Genomic DNA, 27,691 nt, shown 5'->3' on the forward strand with positions numbered 1-27,691 from the left:
TGAGTATAATGATGTGCAGTATTTTTTTTAAATTTTAAAATTAAGATGTTACTAGTTTTTCTAGGTCACGTTATCACATGTTGTGACGGAGATAATATACTTTTTATGTTATCTTTATGAATTTGAAGGAAAAAAAATCTTTTTAATTTACGATTTTATATCTAAAACCCTAAATTTCTTAAATAAATCAGCGGGAAAAGTAGACGAATTTTATAATATGACTTTTATAATTATTTTTTGTATTTTTTGACCGGTAAAATATTTGTTTTAAAAGTCCAACCTCAACCGATTATTCCGTACTATAATATGTATTAAGCTATTGCAAAGTAAATTGATGTTATTTTTTTATAGTTAATATATTTCTTAATCTAAAAAATACATATATAAGTTTTCTCATTCTATTTATAATATTATTTATCTGGTCCTTCCATTTCACATTTTTATCAATTATTATGGTTGATAATATGGTTGATAATATGGTTGAAACAAGTAAATGGTTGTTTTGCAGGAGAGACGTCGCTTGAAGGAGAGGTATCCGTCCCTCGCCCTTGTGGGGAGCGACGAGCGAGAGTGTCTGGCCTCGCTCGCTAGTTACCAGGCCATGTTGTCATCTAGAGACATCTGTGAGGGAAGATGTTCCATGGGTCAAACGTGCCCAACAGGTATTCCTCCAACCAAATGATATTTCATTTAAGTTTTAAGATATATTAAATTTTTAAAAAATAAAATGACTTTTAATTTTAACTATATTTTTTTAATTCTTTCAAGTAAATGAAATATACAAATATTTGATTTTGATGGCCATTTTCAATGATTTGAAAATAACTCACTATTGAGAAATGGGAATCAATTTGGGGTAGAGTGGGATCAAACCACGGACGTTCGAGCCGTGAGTTCAAGACACTAGCCACAAATTTAATGCTTTTGTCTATGTCATGTTGAATTATTTTATTTAGTACGGTTTTGTGTGTTAAATATAAAAACGGAAACCCCGATGAGAATTTTCTTAGGAATCTTTTAAAATATTCTTAATATATTTAAAAGTAGTTCAAAAACAAAATTACAAGTTGAACTGCTTCACAAGTCTTTTCATCTTCTTCTGTGGATGCATCTCCGTTATCGGAGATCTGCAATCATATTGGCTATCATTATTTTATTTACGTCTGCCTGGAAAAGCTCCACTGAAAACTTAGCATACCGCTGTCGCAAGTTCTTCTGCCAATTTTTTTTTTACATTCTAAACAATAATAAATAATAAAAATAATGTGACTTCACTGGGGTTACCCGTGCCGAGGATACTTAACGATGTACTTTTTACAAAATTACAAAATGTTAAGACAGTAAGTTTTAAACACTAGGTATTTATGTTCATATTTAATTTCTGTAGGTAAACCTTTATTATTTATATTATGAAACGCAAAATAAAAGAACAAAAACATGACATAAACTATACATTTGTGGAGCAGGTGATTTAATATTGGTTTGGACAAATAAGACAATAGAAATGGTTTGAAATATGTAATAACATTGCCTCATTACTCATTTTGTAATTTTTGTCGAAAAACTGCCTTTTTGCTTATATCGGCTGTATACTTTTATACCCCTTACTCAAAAATGCTATCCCTCTCGGTTGCAACAAATTATGATCTTAATAAATCCGCAGAGAGTGAAATCCAGTTTGTCTACAAACATTAAGATATACTCAAAACATCTTCGACTGTGCATTTGAACTTAAACATGTTCCTGTGTGTGATTTGCTATATGTTTCACGTTTCTCTTATAAACGAAATAATTGAATCAACGATTGTAGGTGTCTGTCGCAACAACTCGAGTAAGCGCCTTTTGCGGCGTGCGAGCACGCGCGCCACCCCCCCCGCCTCGCCCCGCGGGCGGCGCGGGCCCCGCTCGCCCTCCCCCTCGCCCTCTCTGCCATCCGTGGGCGGGCCCCTGTGCCGGAGCGACTCCACCGTGTCCTCGCTGTCCAGCTACCGGCCGCGTTCCTCGCCGGCCGGACTGTACTCCTACACGGGAGGTATGTTTCTAGGAATTCGAAGCGTAAGACTGATCAGTCGCTGATCAATCTCAATCTGTAATTGAACCTTGGGCAGTATTAGGTGCCGATAAGAAAAACGTGACAACGCAACTTTTATTTCATTCTAGGTTCTGCACCTCCTTCTCGCTCCGGATCCCGCGCAGACGTCCGAGCGGCTGCGGAGAACATAGGGTCAGCTACGGTGGTTGGGGGCAATGCTTGGGCGCGCCACAGGGCTGTTTCTTGCCCCTCCACCCCCCTCCCCAGCCCTCCTCTTACGCCGCATCACTGGCCTAGGAGGTAAAAAACAACATGAAGTATCATAATTTTTAAAACATTTACATTAGTAAAAATTCTTAGAGGAAGATTAGTTTAATTCAATACAAAAATAGATGATGATCTTGGAAACAAAACGGAATTAAAATGGGGTTACCCAAATATCCGAATACTGGTCTATAACTTGAGAGTCAAACCACACCCTTGAAATAGAGAAGATTCAAACGCGATTTTTACTATACTTATATCTTAAAGAAAATAGTAATTATTAATTCGGCTTCTTATGTCTACAGTTACAGCCCGTAAAGTAATACAGACTACAATAGTCAAATAAATAAACATAGTTATAATATTATTGTTGCCCTGATGACTCGTACTAAATATACGAGTATTAAGTCTCACATATTTGTATTTCTTTTTAATCCAAGTTTCACAATATTTTCTAAATGCAGAGACAGTTTTAGCTTTCTGAGATATTCTGACTTCAAATTAAACACTTTTGGCCTTTATAAAACACTATTTCTGTACCTCAGAGGCAGACGGATGCAAATCCAGATTTTGATGAAATGACATTTCGATATTCGTATCCGGCTTATGATCATGTTCAATGATTTTGAAGAAATGTAAGTCTTATAATGAAAGAACCAATATATTCATCATCATCATTCCCTTTCCGCACCTCTTGGTGCATAGGGCACTGCATTGGTTCACCAATTGCAGCGTACCTTGATTTTTTTATCACACGAAGGTAAGATGATCAGTCTTACGCTTCAGTTATCAGTCCAGGGACGATGAAATATCATGGTGTAAAAACACCCTTTTCAATAAATATTTCACATCAACCATGTCGGAAATCGAATCCGAGACCTCTTGCATGGTAGGCAAACGCGCTGACGCACCACGAGGCCGAATATATTAATATACTGAAAATACAAATTAATGCTATAAATTGTTAGAATTCACTTAGAGAAAGATGATTTTTTACGCTTCGGTTGAACATTTGATGTTTGGGTTTGATTTTGAGATTTTGAGTTTCAGTCAGTCTCATCTTCATCATAATCATCAAACTCTTATCCACAAATTCAACCTACATGGGACCACCCAAAAAAGACCGTACATATTGGGAACAGTGACTGAAAATCTACACACTTATTCAACTTTTGTATTGTTATTCAGAAAATATGTGGGTTGTTCACTCATTGTAAATCATCTAAAATCATTTAAAAATTATGTTTTCTCAGTAGGTGTGTGTAGTTGTTACTTGTTGCAGGTGGTGCTTTAAATGAGTATTATGCGTAGGTAATTTAATGACCGCATGCTTGCAAAATTATCTCATTACCTACCTTACTGTCTATTACGTAACGGGTTCGAGTCCTAATATTTGATCGTTACCTCTCCTGTACTGTCCCATGCCAAGCTTCATTAGATGCAGTAGTAATGTCTCAACTGTGGCTTATCAGAATTGGGCTTCATTTTATGTTATTTTTAGATTATATTCTTATGACACTCGGACACATAGTCTGACTTTTCTTCATACAAATGTATTCTGGTATTTTTTCTCTGGATTATGGAACTAGAGCGATAATTTTTTACACACAATAGATATTTACCATTAGCGTGTTTCTATTATTTTGCTTTTTTGATGAATTTATTCTTACGGGAGCTAGGACCACCTAAAAGCCCTTAAAAGCGCCCAGTTTTATCTGGCGTCTTCGGACGCACAGTATTCAAATATGGCATATAATTTTGGATAACAGAATAAGTACCGACACAGAAAATTTCATTCTCAAACTCTTTCCTGTTCTTTACTGTTTTGGGGAGCTGGAAATGGATCAACCAAATGTTAATTTTGTCGATTTTATTTAAGCATAATCAGTTTGACGCGCAGTTTGCACAATATTGAGGAAGCATCCGCGAGAGAGTGGCAGAAAAACTATGCTCAAATACCTATTCGTCATATTTCTCTGACACTGTATATCCTCTTTTTAAGAAAAAACAAGGGCAATTTTGAGGGTATTGAACATACCTTAAAGAATACGTCTTTTAGAGCAGCGGTGGCCAACGTGGTCGATCGTGATTGACCAACCGATCTCGGTTTTTAGGCCTGTCGATCGTGACAGGTTAAGAAATTGAGCTATTAGTCAAAGTCATTAGTTAGGTATCTGTTCAATAATGATACTTAGAACACTTATTCTAATTCTTATTCTTAGAGGTGGGGGTCAGTGCTATTCAAGCTCCTGATGTCACTTCAACCTGTGAAGATCTATTATGAAGGGTCCCGGTGAATAGTTTTCGCCCTCCGAGTCCAGGTCTATAAAGAACCTGGCTACTGTGTGGAAGGCGAGAGTTTACATTGTGCTAAAACCTCCCCCTACAAGCCCTGATCGGTAAAGTATCGGGCTATTAGGTAGGGGGCGAGCTCTTTGACTTGCTTTGGTTTAACCAGTGGTCAGCCGAGGATGAGGCTCATTTTATGATATAAAGCATCACATTCACATTGAATGTGTATAGGTATTTACACTTACGAAATGTTCCACAAAATTGCAGTGATGTTTCAAACGGACCATGTGTCTGGAAATGGAAATGAAATTCTAACACTCCTCTGCAATATATTTCCAAAAGTAAAGTCATGCTCTGGACATTGGTTTCCAACATTGCTTTGTCAATTCTCTTCGGTTCGATTGACTTGAGAATGAAGAGAAAGATCTGAATCTAAATGAACTCCCGTAGTTTAACATTTATACTAGGGGTAAGATCATAGCCTGTGATTGAAATTGGAGATCGGTCTAAAAGGTGTTGTCGCTTTTTTGTCGCTGTCAACAAAAGCTCAGTTTTAGATAGATTGAGATTGAGTCTGTTTAATGACATCCAGTTATTGACGGTTTGGATACATTGAGACACGCGATTTTTCAAATTGTTGATATCTTGTATCCCATGTCGACTGTTTTATATCATAGCCAACACAAAAGCTACGAACTGTTGATCCATCCTGTTGAGTAAAAATAATGTATGTTGAGTGTCATGTGACCACTGTAGCTGTATTCGCTTTATGTTTTCTAATTCCAGCGTTGCATGGATCATCCCATCTGTAAAATGGAAGGACACTTCGCTTTGAACTTGTCATGCTTTCAATAGTAAGATTTTAAACCATCACTCATTCATTGATCATTTTAATTTGTGTTTTTAGTTCCTTTGTCAATAAATATAATATTTTCCCTGTCAGTGGTAAAATTATCAATACATGGAAATATCTCCTGAAATATTGCATTTATTTTTTGCCGCTGTTGTTACCACTTGTATTTCTGAAATTAAGGTTAAACCTGTTCTATCCATTATTTCAGGAATATAATGTTGTTATGTGTAGGTCGCAACTAAATTGTCAAATCAGCCACTCAACTGGACGGCTAGGCTGTTCATAAAATGCCAGCATTAAATTGAGTGGCTAGTTTGTTCGTTAAATAAATTAAGATAGCTCAATGTTCAACCTGTTGATCGGTTTAGGATAGGTTGAATTAAGTTAAGTAAAAAAAACATGTTTTTTACTATCAAACCCTGAAGGGTTATATGAATACTCGTATAATAAAATTAATTTTACCATAAAACAATTACTATTGTTGTATTTAAATTAAATAGTTAATATGTTAAATTAAAAATATTGTTAAATGTTGCTTTATCATTTTGGATAAGCGTATGTTAGCCATTCCTTTGAATGACGAAATTTAATGAACAGCCTAACCGTCCAATCGAGTGGCTGATTTTACTATTTGGTGTCAACATTGAATAATAAAATGACTAATGAGTAAAAAAGGTCAAGTCATCTCAATCGAAGATTTAAACAACTTTTTAACCTTTTGACTTTGTAGTTTTATATTACTATCCTCTGTCTTATAAGAGTCAAATCCCTAGGCTGGAGTCTTTAGTGGTATTACAACCTTGGGCTTATGATCTGTCTCCTGTGACCTGTAATTTTTTTTTCATTCATCTCTTTTGTAATATACTAATTTTATCAACAAAATCCTTGTCTACAAAAATTTCATCAAACTCAAAATAGTGTTGGTTAAACATATATTTTCATTTGTAGGACCAGCGTCCAGAGGCGAGCATAGCCTGTGTCCCGGGGAGCTGTGTTCCCCGGTGACCTCTACCCGCAACTCCCCCTGTTCTGTCGCTGGCATTTCCTGCCGAGAGCCGCCGTGCGTCCCTAGCAGCCCGACGAGAAACGCTTCTAATTGGCCTGTAGGAATATGGCTTCGCCGCCCAAAAGATTAGCCATACACATAATTGGCTTGAAGGAACGTGGCTTTATTGCCAGAATGAGTAAATACATACTTGGCTCGTAAGAAAATGCCTTTGTTACCAAGAAAACTAATAGACAGTATGTCTTGGTCTGTAGGAACATGGCTTTGGTATCGGGAAGGCCATATTTGGCTTTGCGTTGAAGGAACGTGGCTTTATCGCCAGAATGACTAAATGAAACATACTTGGCTCATAAAAAAATGCCTTTGTTACCAAGAATACTAATAGACAGTATGTCTTGGCTTTTAGGAACATGGCTTTGTTATTGGGAAGGAAATATTTGGCTTGTGAGAAAGTAGCTTGTCACCAAGATAACTAGCAGAGACATTGGTTTGAAGGATAATAGCTTTGTCAAAACGATACATGCTTGACTTTTAAGAACATGTCTTTGTTATAAAAATACTTATGGAGACAAATTTGCCCTGTAGGAACATGGCTCTGTCACCAGGAAGACATATTTGGCTTACAAAAATGTATTTTTAGTATTAACAATATTTTGCGCTTTGAGCCATATTTCATTTTTTTGTTTGTAAGTTTGTGTAAACTGCTATAATTAAGAGCTATACGTCGACCGGATACAATGTTACGACTTTATCGACTTATAGTATAAGCCTTGAAATCAGTCGACGTATTCATCATCTGCATCGCTCTCCTCACTGCTGAGAGTCGTGACCGTCCTTCCTCTTTGTCTTCCACACGTTCTGGATTGTTGTCCTTCACCTCTCCTGACACACCGCCGTCCGCACCGCTCCAACTACTAACGTCCTGTGGCAGCCTTGATTTGATCAGTCCATCTAGTAGGGATCTTCCTCTCCTACTTCTCTCAATCCCCTCCATGTCCATATTGCTCGACGTATAACTATTAATCAAAGTGGTTTATATGTCCCCGCCGAGTAGTTGAATCAGCCACTTGACGACTGGGCTGTTCATTAAATTGAAAGTAACGTAACGAAAGGACTGAACGTCGCTTAGCCTCAATTATGTTAATAAAACAATAAGAATTGTTTTCTTTTTTTGATTCATTATTGTGATGTGATGTTAGGTTAGGTTTAGATGAGTTGGATTAAGTATAATAAAAAAAATATGTTTTTTTACTTAGCTTAATCCAACCTAACCTAACCTAACTCGCCGGCTTTTGGTTCAGCTGTTTTCACCAGTTTTGACCAGTCTACACGTTGAATGTTGACTTATCTTAATTCATTCAACGTAACGGATAGCCATTTAATTGAATGCCTAGCTGTCCAATCAGTGACTGATTTAACCATTTAGCCGCGACATATACAAATTCATAAAAAAAAGAGTAAATGTAGCTTGTAGCCAAAAAGACTAATAAAAACATACGACATCAGTGTGTTTTGTCGAATGTATCTTCATAAGTTATTCTTGAAAATGTCACGCTGTTACCTTGGAATCTTGCAATATATCTATTAAAATAACAAGGAGAGCAGTTGTGTCTCTCGCTGTCCTTTCAGCACATCTACTTGGTTTGTAAGATCATCGCTTTACGAAGACTCATGTGTACAAGATCAGTGTGTTTTGTTGAAAGAAAAAGTATCCAACTTGCTTTTGAGAATGTCACTTTATTGGTTTGGATAAGATCGTTGAAATATCTCGAAAGTTCAACTAAAAATAATGAGATTTACTGACTTTTTAGCGTGTAAAGCAATATTGTACACCAATTCGACAAATAGAAAAGAACTTTTATTCTGAAGTTCTTTTATGTTAAACCATAGTGTTATACATTAAAATATTTATAAGTATATACAGCTGTGGCTAATGTACATAGAAATTAACAGCACTTCACAAACACAAATATCAAATACTGTATTTTATTTCTTAAACTTATAAAACAATAATATTGTTTTCTTGATAATATGCATTTAAAGTTGGTTTAATATTTTTTCTCACAGTAATACCTACATATATTATTAGTAGGAATACACATTTTTAATTGATAATTTTTACTGTTTTGATGTGATAAGTTTTGAAAATATCTTATCTGACATTTACTATAATTTGTTCACCACACAAGAAAGAAAATACCCATTAAAAGAAAACGTCAATGTTTTTTTTGTACTTCAATTGTGAATATATATTGGTAACTAACTGGAAAAGTCTGAGACAATGAATTCTAAAAAGTTATATCTCATCTGTATGGAAACAAATATTTGAATTTTCCAAATTAAGTTATGACAGAGAAAAATTATGGAAGGTGTTATCGAAGTATGGAGTGAGCGGAAATCTGACGCGAGCTATTGCTTCTCTGTATAAAGACAGCACAGCATGTGTTAGGGTAAATGGATCATACACATCGTGGTTTGACATTCATAAAGGAGTCAAGCGGGGATGTGTCATGTCACCATGGCTGTTCAACGTGTATATCAATAACTGCATGAAAGAACTGAAAGGCTTAAGAATGTGAGCGAAATGGGTGATTTAAATGTCCATTGTGTTTTGTATGCTGATGATGCCGTGCTTCTTGCTAACAACAAAGAAGAACTGCAATTCTTGGTAACAAAGGTCTACAATGTATGCGAAGGAAGCGATTTGCTGATGAATGTCGATAAATCGTATGTGATGGTTTTTAAAAGAAATAAAAGTGAGACTAAATGTGAAATCACTGTGAATGGGGTTATACTAAAACAAGTACAGGAATTTGTGTATCTGGGAAGTATGTTTACTAGGAATGGAATGACTGAAAAATATATTGAAAGGTGGGTGTGCCGGGAATAGAGGGAACGGTGCACTTAAATCAACCTTGGCAAATAAATGTTCGTCGCTAGAGGCAAAATTAGCAGTCCACAATGGAGTCCTGGTCCTGACCCTGATGTATGGGAGCAAAGTATTGACTTGAAAAAACAGGAATTAAAGTAGGCTGAAGGCTGTTGAAATGCGATCTCTCAGGCGAATGTGTGGTAAAACTATGCGCGATAAATGCACAAATGTTGAGATTCGTACATTATGTAAGGCTGAGATAAGCATTATCGACGAAATCAAGAAAGGAGCCCTGCGCTGGTTTGAACATGTAGAGCGAATGGACAGCAAAAGAACGGCTAAGAATATTTACAATGCGAATGATGATGGATGCAAAAATTGAGGAAGACATGTTAAAAGTCTGAATAATTGGCGCGCATGTATGAGAAGATGTATGAATGTAGAGGAAGCGAGATCTGTATGCAAAGATAGAGTGATGTGGCATTCTATCCTCTCTGCCTATCCTTACGGGGATACGGCGTGATGGTTTGTTGTTGAAGATATAATTTCTAGCACAAAATTGTTATTTAAAATATGAAATATACAATGAATGTACATATGTATGTAGATGCTTATAGTAGCATTTTATGGAAGTTGTCTCATCATATAAAGATGATGTAGGTATTCTTCTTCTTCACGACGACCACTCGGGAGAAAGACTCCTTATCCCGAGCAGTGTAAAACCGCTCCTCCGCAGTTCTAATCCCGGTCCATGCTCGGATGCTTCGAAGCCAGGAATGCTTTTTTTTTCAGACCCCTCTACGTCCCCCGTTCTTCGCCTTCATGACAATCCCAAGTATGGCATATTTATTTTCATGTACGTGGTTATATACAAATATTTAATAACATTTTATTAGTATTTATAACCAATTTTGAATGTGTCAATCCCTCTAATGTGAATTATTTATAATTCACAAAATGTGGCTTTGAAATTTTATCGAATTTTGTGTTTGTGTCACATCTATTTTAATTTTGGACTAGTGTTAATCATAATAAATGGTTGTGTTACCAAACTTATCAAATTGTACTGAGTGTTAAAAACCATGATGTAGGTATGCAATTTTATTACTTGTTACTATTTCGATGCATTGTGAAAATAAACGAAACTAACTAAACTGTTTGGGTGAAGATATTACCTACTTTCATTGTACTATGCATCACAGTTGTATAATAATCAAGAGGCTTTGTTAGTTCTTCATTTATCCACCTGCGCAGGCAATTAAGTAAGTCAATATTTCAACTAAGACTAGTAATTTGTAATGAGGAAGTTCAGTGGTCATTTTATATTTTTTATTTGTTAATAGACCACCAATAAGTTATAAATATGTTTATGTAACGTGTTATCGTAAGATTTGTAATTTTAAAGTTACTCCGCTCATGATGTCACAAGTTCTCATCGGTGGGTTCTACTGATTGATGAGTTTGCTTCCCTTAAACCGGAAATCTATCGCGACACTCTGTCGTTGCATGATTCTGAAGAACTTGTGACATAGATCAAAGTGGTTCATTTTTATTGGTTTTTTCATACATTTTTGTGAAACTTTGTCGAGCACTTAATAAATAGTCTAGATCTTGTCTCGATGTCCCTTACGTTTGCCAATGCTTCTTTTCTTTTTTAAAAATATTTTAAACTATTCTTATATTGTAATATTAAAACCTTACAATGTCCATTAATAAATAAATAAATACATTTAAAGGCTGTAATGTTTTAAACGTGTAGGACAAAATTTTTTGTATCTAATTTCCAGTAACACTGAACTTCCTCGAAGAGCAAGTATTGTGTTAGTTCTACTGTCGTTAAACTTTTGATTTAAGTTAAATTTGAATTTTGTATCAAGCTAATCAACTGATGTGTTTTGATTATTATTTCAGTTGTAAACATTGAAAACAACATTGAAAATGTTTTTGCTAAAGAAATACCCAAAAGAATTGCGTTTAAAAAAATATATTTGGAAGGGAGGGTGATCAAGCCGGATCTGCCATTGTTTGAGTTGGCACAAATAACTAGACATATTATATATATACCTCGAAGATCAAGATCAGACCCTTTTCAGTAACATGGCGCTGAATTCTGTCAGACCTAAGCTCTAAGGGTGAACACCATAACTTAGAACTTAAAGTTATTCAGATCGTGTATTTACTTATTTCATTTGATTTCAAATAAAGCATCAACAATATGAATATTTTGCTAAATTTGTTTTCAAATCAGAGCACCTTTCTATGCTGTCGATTCAAAATACAAAATTTATGTCATATCAATCAGTACCTATGAGAATGAAATTTATTTATTTGATTAGAAAAATTGTATTATATTTTTAAAAAGATGATATATTTACACCAAAAATACATTCAACATATAACAAGGATTACTGAAATGTACGACCAGTAAATTCAAACAGAAAAAAATATTTATTAATAAAACAGTTATCAGTAGCTCTGAAAACGGTTGATTTACTTTGAAAATAAGTTTATTGATCTTGTCAATATTTTATAATACCCGTTAATTTGAGGTTGAAAAATTAACCAGATATCATTAAAAGTCCAAATATATGAAATTCTTATCCATGATAACTAGAATTTTTTTATTCAAATGGTAAAAATGCTGCAGCCTCAAAATGGTGCCAAATTACTAAACATGTTTATTCTAAGGCTTTAGAATTTTCTCACTTTACATTTAAAACTATCTTTAAGTATTATTAATAATTCTTCACTTTTCGCTCAAATATCTGTAGTAAGCGTGTGAAGTTATTAGTAACGCTTAGAAACTATATTCTTTAAGATATTTTCACAAAAAAATGTATCACGTGTAATTCTTGCAGATTCGGAAATAATGCATATTTACCTTTTTTTATTGTACTTGAACAAAAAAATACATCGCATATTTGATGTGTTTTAAAAAGAAACTTATGTAAAATATTCTGGGATGGAAAAAATTAAAAAACACAATGATCTATATTTGCATTTATTTTTAAATATAAAATAACAAAAAAATGTATTTAAATTAAATCTAATTGGGTCAGTATTTTAAATCTGATGAGATTTTTTCAAATACAATTTTGATCATTGCATTTGTAGGCTTAGATAGCCGGAAGGTTTATATTGGAGAATAGTCGGAATATATTTTTATTATAATATTATACCTACTCTTTTTGAGGACGTGTTGTGTTTCGATTCTAATAATATTTAAGTTTGAGTTCAATCCGAAACCTTGAATCGTATAAATATATTTATTCCTTTTTTCATTTATTGAAAATTGTGAGAGCTTCTTATGTTTGCCATAGCATTTTAACAAGTCACATTTTTTCAAAATGTTTTCAATAAAAGAACAATCAAAAAATATCTACTAACGATCGAATACAGTGTACACTCCCATTGCACAAATGGATTTTTTGTTAAAATATTAATAAAATACAATGGAAACATCCTTTTGGTTCGGACTACAGAGAATACTGTATCCACAAAGAGTCTTCAGGCTTCTCTGTTGGCTGTCGATTTCTATGTGCCCTGCCAAATCAGGGTATGTGTCTCGTAATTCAGGCGAGAACTGCCAAATTGTCAGCAGTAGAGGACTCGATGTTTTGTCAAGTAGGTAAGAGTAGTTAAGGTTCTCGGGTAGAATCTGCAGTAAGTGGCCTGGCCAACCGAACCATCTCCACTCGATACCATCCGTCAGTCTGTCAGACTCATCTTAGATTATCGCTTTTGCCATCTTATTTCGTCATGACGATTTCAATCTCTACTCACCCAAACCCCCAGTTTGTATTGAAATGTTGCATATTATGCAGATATGATCAACAGATGGAAGAGTTGAGGAAATGTGGATGTTCAAACATGGGCAGAATGGTGAATGTTACACAGTGTGTAAAGTGGCCACTCAAACCAGCCAATGCCATGTCATAAGCCCTGTAAATGCCTAGACTTCCATATCCCTTCTCAAAAATGTTTTCCCTCTCTGTTGAAATGAATTAAAATATATATTTTTGACACTAAAATGGTTACGTCACATTTGTAAGGTTGCTTGATCTTCTTCTAAACAAATTAAATACAAAAATAACTAAGAGTTGATAGTACACTATAGTTTGTACATTCAATTATCCAACATTTCTATGTATCAGATTATTTGAACATGTAGATATTTTTATGAAAGGGCTCAAAATGATATTGTCATGCAGAATTATTTTTATTATGTTTAGTTATATGTTACAATATATAAGGGTTGATTGATAACCTCCACACCTGACCTATTTCCAAGGGGATGAAAACATGTTTTTGTACTTTATTTTTCAACGTAGTACCCTTGAACTTTTGTTTCTTACACAGCGGTCTAATATTTCTATAGCTTCCTGGTAGAACACTTTTGCCAAGCACTCTTCGACTTACAACCACTCATGTTTTAGCACACAAGGCGTTAGTGTCAATGGCTACGATTCACGAACCTGGGTTTAAATATTTACATATATGTATACACTAAATGCGGCACTAAGCACCGTCTTGTGTTCCATTCAACTGAGGCTTCGGAACTGATCTTTTGTATGGTGGGAAATATAATTTTACGCGCAGCGGGCAGTAAATGTGAAGCAGGGTAAAAGAACACGACATACACCTTTGATTTCACTGTAAACTGGCATAGACGGTTAGTCTTTTTTACTCTACTCCGTATTTTGTACGGAAATTTTTATGCAGCATGACATAATTTGAACCTATAAATGGGTTTGGATCGGTTTATCAATCAACCTTCGTAATGTGTGAAAATTGTAATATTTCTTGTTTTGAAATGAAATTATCCCTTTTAACAATTTGACAAGTGATGTTATTTTTATATTTTTGGTCAAACATTTTAACCAGTGTTAGTAAAATGCATTAAAAAAAGTGAAAATTAGTAGGAACTACCTGAATGTAAATATACTAATATTTACTAACACTAGTTAACATCATCTGATTTATGATAATAACGCTAAATTAATTATCAAATTAATTTGAATTGTAGGAAACTTCTCAAATGTCCAACGAGCACTTTATGTGTTAGAAAATATGAATTTCTATGGTTGTTTTGCTATACTAAGGATAGCGTTTGTAAAGTGTAGTTATGAAATTACTTACGTATTCTAGTTTTTGTACTTAAAATGTTGTTTGGTGTGGATGGATTTTATTGTTATTTAATTTTGAACTATTTTAATGAAAATGTAATTTTAACAAACATTGTAATATAAATCGTGCAAATATCAATGTTGAAGGGTTTTATCCTTAAAAAATGCAGTTATAAAATGAAAAGCACATACAATCTACACAAATTTAATTATACAATACGAAACACTATACTTATATACAAACTTGTATGATGCGAGTTATTTGTTCACTGCTGAAAAATCTTTATAAATATGTTTCTTTTTTCTATTTGATTTGACTAAATAATAAATAAAGTGTGCACCATTTGAATTTTTTTTGCCTTAAATTAGTTTGATAATTTCAATCATAAATAGTAATAGTAAAAAACTAAAAATTGCCCAACAATTGAATGTTGATAAAACAATGAATTTCGTTGGCTATGTTCATTAAAAAAAATGTATGAGAAGTAACAGAAATTTATTATTTAATGCCAAGTTATGCACATTTCACTATAAATTGAAACTTTTATTTTTAATTTAAATATTTTTATATTTTTTTTGATAGCAACTCTGGCACAGAACTACATAAAAATAATATAATTTTCTCTTTATTTATTACATAAGTATGTGTATGTATTTATTTATTACAGTTTTAATGTGTTATATCGTCAGTGATACTGAAATACCGAGTAACCTGTTTTTTTTTTACTATTGCCACTGCAATAAATTCATCATATTGAGAGAAAGAGCTGTTACTTTTAAATTATAGCTATTTTAACTCTAAATAATGATAGTTTTTGTGAAACTCTAGTGGTATTTTGGTTGGTTAAAATTATAAGCAATATAACTGAACGGTTTTTAGGTTCTCCTGCCAAAAACATCAATTGATAGTTATGTGGTGTTGCAGTATTATAGATGATATATTATGATTCCACCCAAGCACAAGTTCTAGCGTCTTTTTTGGTATTTCATTTTTTAAATGTTCTTATTTGTTTATGTTTTAATATATATTTTTTAAAATATGTATCGATCGTTATAAAAGAGGGCCCATAAATAAATCGTGCATTTTCACGCAAATTCCCATTCTATTTGTTTTGTCAATGGGTTGTAAATTTAACTGCACTAGACCATGAAGATTTGAGTCTCTGAAACAATGCATTAAAGGTTAATCGAGGATCTGACTCTGCCAGAAATTTTAATACGTCGTCATCAAATTTTGAAGACCGTCCAGATTTAGATGTAACTTTTACCCAATTTGAACCAAAATTGACATCTACAATGAGATAGTTTGATGGTTTTTTACTTTCGTTAATAGACTATCACTAAACATTTAAAAAATATATTTTTATGTATAGTATTAACAGCGCTATGATTTTTTTAGTTTTGTAATTTTGAAATTACTCTGCCCATAACGTCATAAGTTCTCGTCGGTAACTTCTGCTGGCTAGTCACAACGCTGTTGATTCGGAAAAACTTGTGTCGTAGTACACAGTAGTTAATTTTTGTTAAAATCGTTTTTATGAAATTTTTCACATATTTTTGAGAAAGTTTTTACCACGTGGAAGAAAACACTTTTTACAATTTCCCTTAGCACTGAACTTCCTCATTTTACTTGCTGTTGAAATTTCACCATAAACTTCTTTAATAGTGTATCTTCAAGCCCTGGTAATATACTAATATGGTAACATAATCTGCTTTGGACATTTTTTACCCATAACAGTATTTGTTTTACTAATCGTAAATAAAGGACGGGTATAATTCACCGTGTCTGGACACAAAGTGCACTCGAATGGCAGGTCATAAAATGAGCGATTTATTTATGGTTCCGCTAATTACGCTTACTTTTGTTGTGACAATATACAAAATTTATTGTGATGTACAAAATTTTAATACATTAATGATTAACAATCTGTAAGCACCATTGGTTTCAAGTAACGAAAAATGAAAAAAAAGTACTGCTCATGGCGGAAAATACAAATTAAAATAACGAAAGAGAAAGATTGTCAAATAATTTTTAACGTGCACAGTTCATTTTCAATATTTATGTTTAAATATTAAATTTCACACATATATTTTAATAATATACTGGATTCACATTAAATTATGACTTTCAATGTATTATTAATTCATCAGCGTTAGCATTGTGGAATAACACAATTAAACACTTTATTATGAGACAACTTTAATTTATTTTGGAGCACACTACTATGGGGATGAGCAAATATGAGGTGAACGAGAGCCACATTCAGTATTTTCACGAGCCACACATTTAGTACATAAATTCTAATTTATTATATATTCTATACTAATCTGAATTGCTATATAAGGATGAAGAATTACTTCAAAGTTTATTTAACAAAAATAAAATCTAATAAAATATATTTATTATCTAAATCTCTAAAAACGTGGTGTAAAATTTGTTACAGTTATTTGCAGCTATTTTACCAAAAAATGGTTTGGAAGAGAGAAGTATAAGAATTCTCAACTATATCGTTGGTGTACCTCTGAAAGACAATTTGAATTATTTTTTTTACCATAGTGTATACATTTGCAGTAACATGTATTTTTTGAGCTTTTTCAACTGATGAAATCCTCTAAATCGTCCGAGGTTTAGTTTCAAAGTTAGCATGTATAAAAACCAACTAAAAGTAATTTTTTGTAAAAATTTTTTTTGGTGAAAACCATTAAGACGATAAGCTACTACTACTACCATCACGCCATATGTCCGTAGTGGTAGGCAGAGAGAATGGACTGCCACGCACGTCACATTCATACATCTTGTCATACATGCCCTTCAGTTCTGCCTGCTTTTGACATGACATGACTCAAGATTATGGTTTATCTGATCATGCCATGTCTTCCTTGGTCGTCCTCGTCCCATGCTACCGTTCATTCTCGCCATGTATACCTGTTTTAAAGCTGCTTGTTGTATTTACAACAAAAAGTCTCTAGAACGTATGATGTATGCCTGGAGAGCAAATTGATGATGACCAAAAGTGATGATATTTGAAAGGGGAAGTGAGGTTACTGATTTCATAATAAATGAAATCTCGAACAAGTAGAAGAATTTATGTATCTGGGAAGCATGTTTTCAAGAAATGGAAGAGTAGAAAAAGATGATGAAAGGAGAGTGATTGCGGGCAACTAAATGAACGGCGCACTAAGTACAGTAATTTTTAATAAAAATATGTCAATCAAAGCTAAAATGGCAGTGCACAACGGAGTTTTAGTCCCAACACTTTTGTATGGAAGTCAAACATGGAACTGGTAGAGGAAGGATGAAAGCCGAGTGAATGCAGTCAAAATGCGATCTCTTAGACGAATGTGAGGGAAATCAACGTATGATAGGGTTATCAATGACGAAATCAGGTGAGAGTGTAAATCTGAGTCATGTATAATTGATAAGATTAAGAAAGGGTCTTTGAGATGGTTTGGTCATCTTCATTTTCTTCAAAAAATAGATGATGATAGAATGGTAAAGCGGGTAAATATGGCGAGAAGGAACGGTAACGTGGGACGAGGACGACCAAGAGGATATGCATTTTTTTAAAGGAATAACCTGCTAAGCTTTTATTTTGGAAGCTTGTCAGCAGTGGAGAAAGAGAGAGGATATATACGGAAGGAAGTTGTGAAAAGTACGCCACAACACCCAGTCTAATTGAAAAAAAAATCTTTCTTCAAATTTTCTCTCGCAACTGGCGGGAATCGAACCCGCGACGCCAGTTTCACAGTTGCCCGACTAACCAACTGCGCCACGACGCCTGTCAGACAATTTAGGTGAATGGGTATTTGAACACTGTTTTTTTATCACCCTCTCGCACATTTGCACATTCCTCCCCGATACTGAGCGAAAAAGACCACTGCATGTCGGACTAATTTTTAAATTGAAAAATTGAGAAACTATTGACATTTCGCTGTCCTGTTTTCCATACCGTATCAGAATGAAATTTTCTCTGACGGTACCTTTTGGGTTTATCAAAAACATTCATCATATTAGTATACGGTACGTCCAAAGACGGCAGATAAAACTGGGCTCTTTTTGGTTTTTCAATGGTCCTAGCTCCCATCAGAAACAGTTTATTAAAAAAGATAAACCACAGAGACACGCCAATGGTAAATATCTGTTGTGTGTAACAATAATCTTTGCTCAAGTGCCATAATCCAGGAAGAACATACGGGAATACGTTTGTATGCAGGAAAGTAACAATGTGTTTTCTTTATTCCTTTTACCAGATTTTTTTTCAAAACCTCATCTATTGAAACAATTTAAAGGAACTGAGATGGTTTAATGAGTATGTTTCATGTCCAAAATATGATAAGGAAAACCGGAAAAGGCTTCTGTTGAGTCGAACATTCAAAGAAATAGATTTTTCTTAGTATAGGCAATAATGCCTTTAGAGGGTTTTATCAGTCTACGACATGTTGTACTGCAAATGGAAAAGAATCAGAAAGCTAATAATCATGTTATGTAACACTGTAAATACTTATTTTAAAAATATACTTACAACATTTAGAAAAGAAAACTCGCAAAATACAAGTGTATTGGGTAAATAAAGTTTCTATATTTTTTTATCAAGAGTCAGCGGGAGCCGCATTTAACCCGACCCATATTTGTTCACGTCTGCACCTCCACTACCATATGGCTTCGGAAAGCACAGATCGTTCTATTTATAGGTAAGAACTAACAACGGGTTCAGCAGCAGTAACTACAACTGTAAATGGAAAGATTTTTGCTTTCTGACACTATAAATTAGTGCTACAAATAAATTCAAGTGGTCTCCATAAAGTGTTATATTTTATAAATTTAATCTCCCTCTTTCTTCCTTCTTTCAACACATTAAGAAATATGTAAATTTGTTTTATTATATGTGAATATATTTGGTAATAACACCCCCACCATTAGAATCCTTTAGCTATTATGTGATGCGAAGCCACTGCTACAGCGATTTGGAGAATATTTAAGCGAGTGCTTCTTTAGATTGTGATATTAAATATAGATTTTCGATTGTCAGTTGTTAATTAGTTATAGGATTCATAGATATATTATGTTTGGCACCAAATACATTTTACTGAGTTTAATTCTGTTTTATTTTTTCCCTCTCCGGAGATCGGCGTAATAACAATAAATGAACATTTTTATTATGATGAATCTTCAACCTCTTAAGTGTCACCACTGCTACAGTGATTTGGAGAATATTGAGGAAAGTGCTTCTTTAGATTATGATATTAAGTATAGATTTTAGATATCTCGCGCATGGTACTGCTTGCCCACCACATACTGCACACGGCATATGAAGACATAAGTCTCCTTGACGGTGTCCACATACTTGGAAGAATTGCTCGTTGCTGAACGAGAAAAGCTGCCCCAGGAAGCTTTCGGTAATCTGGTAGCCTTAGCATCTTTGTGCTGAAAGAAGGTTATTCAGAAGTACACAATATGTACTTCTTTGGATTGGAAGTGAATTCTTCACTGACTGTGAATAAATTGATTGGACATGATCAATTCGCCAAAATTATTGTAAAACTTTTTAAAAGCCTCGAAATTCATTTTGGAAGCCACCAAGATATGTATATCCGGCAGGACCTACAACAGGGCCACGGATAGTAGCGAGAAGCGCTATTTGCTATTTATAGAGAGGGGGAAAGGGACAAGACCACAGGATGTGTTCAGAAGATTGATTAGGATATCCACAGTAGCACGAAAAGGAATCGATAATGTTGAAAAAAAATCATTTTTATTAAATTAACAGAGTCAAACAGAGGGGCGCGGAAATAATGTAGAAGGGTGTACATATGTAGGAATACGATTATTTAAAATGTATTTAATATAATGTTATTTTAGTATTTCCAAAAATCCAGTAAAAAGAAATAAATAGGTAGAAATTATGAGGAATTTAAGGAAATAATCAGATTGAGATCCACAAAAAATGCTGTTTGTAAACATTCAAAAACAAACTTTTTTATTCACAAAAAAACAACAACTTCCCATTTTTTTTGTAAATGCATTCGAGTAGAATACAACCCTGGTAGATCGACGAACAAAACATTTATGCTCCTTACTTCTTGTTTACATATTAGATTGAAGATTTTAATATCTACGAACACGCACAGTGCAAAGACCTGTAAATCGGTTAAGCCGTTTAGGAGGAGTTCAGTGACATCACACGTCAAGAGGAATTATATATATAAAGATTTGAATGAATCGTGACTTGGCTATTTGTAGCAGTCACGGAGGACGATACAAATAATACGGATTTTGAAGTTACCTAGTAATAATAACAACACTACAAAATTGTGTAATTAAATTATGCTGATATTACTATTCAATTCTACCTCGCAGAACTATATGGTTTTATTTATGGAACAATTTATCCATATCTTCTGTTCATTAATAGTAATTCTCTATGTGAGATTCTTTTGTAGGCAAATAGTATTTTGAGAAGCTTTTCACAGTTTTTGAGAACACAATTGAGAGCTTATTTTAGGTCTGATTAATGCTCACAAATATTCTGTTGTTTAGAAAATAAATTTCAGGATGTACGATTGTTAAGAATAATTGATTTCTGGATGTACTTAAAAGCCTGTGTGAATAATGTATATTCAACCAAGAAATATAATGTATTCTGGCTTGACACGAGGCTGAGGAGGCACCCATGGAGGATCTCTTCTTTCCAAAGGTTGATTTGCTCTCCAGCCCACCATTGCTGAAAAAAGCATTTATTTTAATGATCACGCTAAATTGAAAATTACGAGTTAATTAAGAAAAATAAAATAAGAAGGCATAACCCGCTAAGCCGCTATTTAACAGGCTTGTCAGCAAGTGGAAAGAGAGGATATTCCCATATTCACACAACACCGAGACTAATTGAGAAAAAAACTATCTTGGACTTTTTTCTTGAGACGCCTGTTCACTATTGGCCGCCAAATCAACTGCACCACGGCATCTGTCATTCATGTCATTAGTAAATTAACCTTGGTAAAGCTTCATTACAGACTTCACATTTGAATACTTAATACTCAATAAGAGTACCTATTACATGTTTGAGTAATGAGTTGAACTGTGGTCTAATGGTAGAACAGCTTCCTCATAACATACCACAAACCGCATCTACTCGAAGACTTAAGTCTACTTGAATGTGCCCGCATACAAATAAAAATTGCTCGTTGCCAAATGAGAAAAGCTGCTCAATGGAGCTCTCAGTAATCTTTCTGCTGAAAGAAGGTAATCCAGAAGTACACAATATTGTACTTCATTGGATTGAGGAAAAAAGGGAAGTAAATTCTTTACAGTATCTAATTAAATTGATTGAACATTGTAAATTCCTTGAAGTGATTATAAAACTATTTAAAAGCTTTGAAAATCAGATATGTAAATACGACAGGACTTATAATGGTCATGGTCTGCCCTAATTGGTTTTATAGTAGTACCTGAGTACTGTAAATCTACAATGTTTGATATTTTTCTTGCTCTACCAACCTATTACCATACTGTTTGTAAGAGTTACTTATGAACAACAAAAAATGACTCCAAATTCCATTATTTCTCTTCGTCATATTGGTTAATGCTAAGCGTCGGGATCTATTGGGATACCAGGCTCTAGGTGTATGATGTATGCTCAGAGTAATAATTCGCTAGAAAAGCACTTTGGCTCTATTGCATAGCACAATGGCGTACTAAATTTTTGGTTTGATTATTAGTTTAACAACAAACGTGTATCGGACGGTTGCAGTTTGCATTTGCAACTCTCAACCCGAATACCTACTGCCCATCGTATAGCTGTAATCTGTAGTAAACTTTATGGTTAATAATCATATAATGGTTTTTAATGGACTACTCTATTAGAAAGCGGCGTATTATTACTCTAAGGATGTATGATACACCCCCATTCCTTGTCCTGGGCCAGGTTGAGGGCAACGTTCAATGATGACCTCATTTGTTCCTATGTATGGTCGGACCATATTGTAGGAGACCATTCACTTGCTGGTGTACTTTCAACACTCACCGGTTCCTGCTGCGACCAGATTTATTTATACTACAGGGACTGCCCTCATTTTTTCTCACAATATGTCTGAAAGCTTTTTATGAAATTCTTGGAGGATGGAGACATTTGTGATTCACATAGTAGTATAGTGTTTCCAGCAACACATTTCAAATGCTTCGAGCATATTATATCTTTCCTTTTTTTTCAGTGTTCATGTTTCCATCAACATATTACAACCGAGATGAAGAACATTTTAGAGGGGTCATTGGTTGGTTTAAGTGGCCACTTTACACAATGTGTAACATTCACCAAGAATGGTAGAAGCCCATATTTGAAAATCTGTATTCCTTAAATTTTTTCATCTGTTGATGTTTGTGAAGTTAAAGAGCTAAAACCTTTATTTATGCGGGTGAGATTCATCTAATTGAATTATTTCACCTACATACTAGCCAACGCCTGACGCCCTTTTTTTTCTTTCAATTTCTAAACTTCTTTGTGGACCAGGTGGATTTATCAACCTTCTCTAAAATGTTCTTCATCTCTGTTGTAATATGTTAATATTAACAGCTCCCCAGGGAGTTGAATCCAGTTTCTATGAACAAAAAAATTCTTTGAAATCACATTAGCATTTCAATGTTCGGAATAGACTTGGTTTCAGACGTAAAATAATAAATGATTTGTTATCATTGGATATTGGCGCTGCCCAAATACTAGGTTCAATGATCGTGTTTTTGCCGTTGCCAGCCCCTGTCCCTGGAACTGCTTGCCTTCTGACTTGCGAATTATCGACATTCCCAGTCAGTTCAGTTCTTAATTAAAATTTCACTTTTTTTGTTCATCATACTCTCAATGTTTAAATCGGAAAGTGTAATATGTTGTGTTAGCCTAGATAGAATGTTAGTTTAAATAACTGAAAAGCATTCTAGAGGTAACTTTTCACAAAAATGACACTACGTAAATCAGCCAATTATTATTATTACTAGCTTAAGCTAAAACGACCTTTCTTTTAAAAGAACCTTATAAGTTCTATTTAATTTATCAGTATAATTAAACGTTTTTTGTGTTAATCTTACCACTTGATGTTTTAGGGACCGATTTGGAAGAATATTTAACAGGATCGGAGCGAACAGGAGATGAGTACCGATATCGAACCTTCTTTATGGCATTCCAATATTCTTCTTTAGAGAAACCTAAAAGAAATTACAATAATAGAGATTAGTACGCTTTCAAATAAATCAGAAATACTTAGAAAGCATATGTTTTGTTGGTTGGATATTTAACAAAGATTAATTAACTTTTTAGGAAGGAAATTGTACTCTTGTCATTGGCTAGTTTTGAAAACTCCCTAGAAGGAATCCAGTTTTTGTCAAAGACTTGCATATTTATTTATTAATATTTTTTTCCATTATAATCTATGATTAATGATAAAAATAACGTGACCTCACTGGGGTTACCCGTGCTGAGGACGCTTAACAATATACCTTTTTTACAAATATTTTTACATTTGAGAATAAACAAAGAATACTTAATAAACAGAGATAATTAACAAAATGTTTTAATGACAGTTTTAAACACTACGTATTTATGTTTATAATTAATTTAAGTACATCTATATTATTTATATTACATAACGCACAACGACAGAACAAAAACATAACATATGTTATAGCATATGTATACATTTGTGAAGCAGTTTATTCAATATTGGTTCAGGCGAATGAGACAATCCATTTTATTTCTATCTAGCTCCACTATTTATATACTCACAGTATTGTTGGAACAAATTATACTAAAGGTGAATTTATTATTTTTCAATGCTAGCAAATCACAAAAGCTCACATTTAGTATGAAAACTCAAACGTCAAACTTCTGAGTTTTGGAAGTAAGTGTTTGAGGAAAATACTAGGTTTGATTTCATTATCAACATTGCAGTCTGCGAACAAATGCACTAATTTTCTTTAATTAGCATTTTGAAGGTGTGGTGGTGGACCTGACTTGGACACATGCTGCGTATGCCTCAGGAGGGCCAAATATGACATTATTTTTGCAAACGTCAAACTCGAACCAAGTTGCCTCTTTTTCACTTGCGGTCTTCTGCTGTTCTGAAAGGCCATCCATTAAAGATCTTTCACCTTTATTCAGCGGAACTAAGGGATGCGAGATTGACGGAGGAAGAGGCAAGAGCAATGGTTGACTATAGGTCTCCTGCAGGCGTTTGGTGATGTCCACATGGTCTACTTAGTAGTGGATGTGTAAAAAGAAGAAGAATTGATACAAAAAAAGCTTGCCCATCACACACCGCACATCGCATCTTGCCTCGGCATATTTGTGCTGAAAGAATCTAGGTAATCTAGAAGTCCATAATGTACTCCATCAAACAAGTATTTTTAAAAACCTACAAAATACAACAAACCCTGTAGACTAGGCAGAGAGGATAGAACGCCTCACCAATCAGATCTCGCTACCTCTACATTCATTCATCTTCTCGTGACTTCTGATTTTTCAATATAAAGTGCAGTTTAATCATCTGCTACATGAAGATAAGATGATTGGTCTTATGCATCAAATCAGGATAAATGAAATAAAAATATTTATTTTGAAGTTTATTTGAACTGCAGTTTATAGTATGTGTGATGGCTTTAGAGTAATAGAGCGGCCCATACGGAGAAAAACCATTCTATGATTATCAACCACAAAGTAAGCTACAGTTTAAAGCAATACAACAGGCCGTAGGTATTCAGGTCAAGAACCGTAAGCGCGAACTGAAAAAGTCCATTACACGTTGTAACGTTGTAAAAAACAAGTCCAACGTACCCCGTTCTGAAAGCATTTTAGTACTGGATTATAATTCTAAATTCCCTGATTTAGTGCCATCTGACGGCCGCGGTAGTAACTCATCCATACGATATCCGTGCATTAGAAGTAGATTTCTTTCCATTTGCCGCCCAAAGACTCGAAGAGAAGCGATCGCACATTTCAAAAATGTAGTCCTTCAAGAAAGGGAATGTTCAACGTAACGTAAGCCTTTTTGTTTTAAATTTATTACCGAAATTCTTGTAGAAAGAGATATCACATTCTAATCAGATTGTATTTTATACAGGTTCCCTTCTTTCTTTACCTACCTTTTTTCTCTACCTTTATTTTCTACCTTTTTCACCTTATTTTATTTTATTTACTCCATCTTTTATCTATTTTGTTCGATGATAAAGAGTTTACAATGTAGTATATTTACTCCATGATTCGAATGGATCACTAATTATTACGAAGTTTATTCGTAAATATCTGGAAAAGTCGATGTCAGCATTTTAAAGTTTTCTTTAAGATCATGAGACACAAATTTACAAATGCAAGGAAGCAGACGATCATTTACTGAATTAAAATGTCGACAAATAATCTTCTGGGAAATCATCAACTGAGGCAACCCGGAGTAAAAAATACACCAGCCGAAGACATCATAAATCGAGTCCCATCTGCGGATATTATTTTGTAAAATCAACATTATTTCATATCATCTCGAGAAGAAAACAATCAAGAATCTATATCACTCGTCATTATTATTGTTACAAATATTTATTTATTAGATCTTAAATATTTATTTATTAGATCTTATTTTTTTGGAGAGATCTCATGTTCTTGCCGATTGAGCGAAACTGGTGAAATGGTAAGTGTTTGTAGGTACTTTGTTTGGTTATCTGCATTATTCTTTTTAATCTTAAAAATTTGCTTATTGATTTTTGATAATCTATCTCTATAATGTAGCCCACTTGGGACCAAATAACTTTTTTTTCAACCTACACTGAACTTCACCGTTTACAACGTTTGTTGTTAAACATTAAATTTTAAAACGCTTTTGTTGTATGCAATAGAGCTAAAGGGCTTCTCTAGTGAATTATTACTCGGATATAATGGCATCAAGTAAAACGCTACCTTGACGGGCAGCTTCTTCTTCAAGAAAGGCTCCATGGTCCTTCAGGAAGCCCCAGTTAGTTTCCCAATCCTTGGCAGCTCTTCTCTCCTTGGTCACTTGAATCACCCTAGGATTACATAATAAACATTAAATATACTGCTGCAAAAACTGGGTTGTGGTCTCATGGTAGTTGGTAGTGTCATCGATTATTTTTAACGTTACTATTTTATTTTTTCGGTTTTTACAATATATTATACAAATACCAAATGCACTCACGTAAATAATATTTTGAAAATCCGCAATAATATGTGTGTACTTTAAAAATACATTAAAAATAATCATTAAATACTACTGGAAGAATACATAAATATAAAAAAACTTAAAGAGCGCTAATTTTTATTTTATTTAATTGAATTATTAGTTGCATATACATTAAAACACATACATGTAAGTGGAATTATAAGTAAAATAAAGTATTTAAAACAAATTAATACTAAACAGTTATTTATTTATATAAATTCAATAGAATCTATTCAAAAAAAGTTCTTAAAATACCTTTTGTATAAGTTCCAAATGTCTAACCTACGTTCAAATTCAAATTACGAGCAATTTCTAACTCTTTTTCATTTTAATTCTCTGATAAAACGCCGCGTTGTTTTCGATTTAAAATTTCTGTATAAAATATTAAACTGCAAAGTAAATACTAACTTCCTTAATAAAATACAAATAAATGCGGGATTGAGAACACTCAAACATCGGGAAATATATAAACTGCCTTTGTTTTCAAATAATGCTACATACCACACACCTATGGCCCGCATGTGTCGGGAATATAATATATACTGCCGAAACAATAAAATTGTCATGATACTCTCTCAGCTCTTGCGAATAATCTCTTAGGAATAAATCTTATGTAATAAGTACACACGTAAAACTTATTTTTTATTGCATTGTATCCTGTATAAAAAAAATATTCAAAAATATGTATTACATCTTAACATATAAATCTATTTTGTGTAATTCTATAATTGAAGATATATATGCATGTAATATTGTATCGACGAATGCTTTCAAATTGTATGTTTTCTAGCATGTATCTTGGTTGAAAATAAAATAAATAAATTAAGAAGTTAAATAATAGATACATAATTTTAAAATTACATTACCACTTACAATTACGACAGTTACGATTGGTGTACCAATGCAGTGCCCTATGCACCATTGGGTGCGGAATGATTGTGATGATTTATTTTATTATTATAATAAAACTTTTAGTTTTAATCAACAATATTTTGTGTGTTCAAATTTTTGTAGACAATGACTGTATTTAACTCCCTAG

General features: G+C 33.7%; 2 protein-coding genes across 2 annotated transcripts in view; one reads left to right on the forward strand and one right to left on the reverse strand.

Moving 5' to 3' along the window:
- Positions 1–9,097, forward strand: part of LOC148285434 (dual specificity protein phosphatase 22-like) — a 119,951-nt gene extending 110,854 nt beyond the window's left edge. The window contains exons 5-8 of the mRNA XM_088225366.1: positions 509–662; positions 1,811–2,032; positions 2,161–2,332; positions 6,390–9,097. Of these exons, the coding sequence (XP_088081492.1) occupies positions 509–662; positions 1,811–2,032; positions 2,161–2,332; positions 6,390–6,414 (573 nt within the window). The 3' untranslated portion in view covers positions 6,415–9,097. The remainder of the gene's footprint in view (positions 1–508; positions 663–1,810; positions 2,033–2,160; positions 2,333–6,389) is intronic.
- Positions 9,098–20,396: 11,299 nt separating this feature from the next.
- On the reverse strand, positions 20,397–26,479 carry LOC148285435 (uncharacterized; the record flags this gene model as incomplete). Its single annotated transcript, XM_088225274.1, has 3 exons — positions 20,397–21,167; positions 23,519–23,635; positions 26,373–26,479. Coding segments are annotated over 3 exons (328 nt in total), but the record flags the coding sequence as incomplete, so codon positions are not given.
- Positions 26,480–27,691: the final 1,212 nt, after the last annotated feature.

The sequence above is a fragment of the Micrasema longulum genome, unplaced genomic scaffold (genome assembly GCF_059751315.1).
Source record: "Micrasema longulum isolate JH-2025_06_02 unplaced genomic scaffold, ASM5975131v1 h1tg000036l, whole genome shotgun sequence".
NCBI lineage: Eukaryota > Metazoa > Arthropoda > Insecta > Trichoptera > Brachycentridae > Micrasema > Micrasema longulum.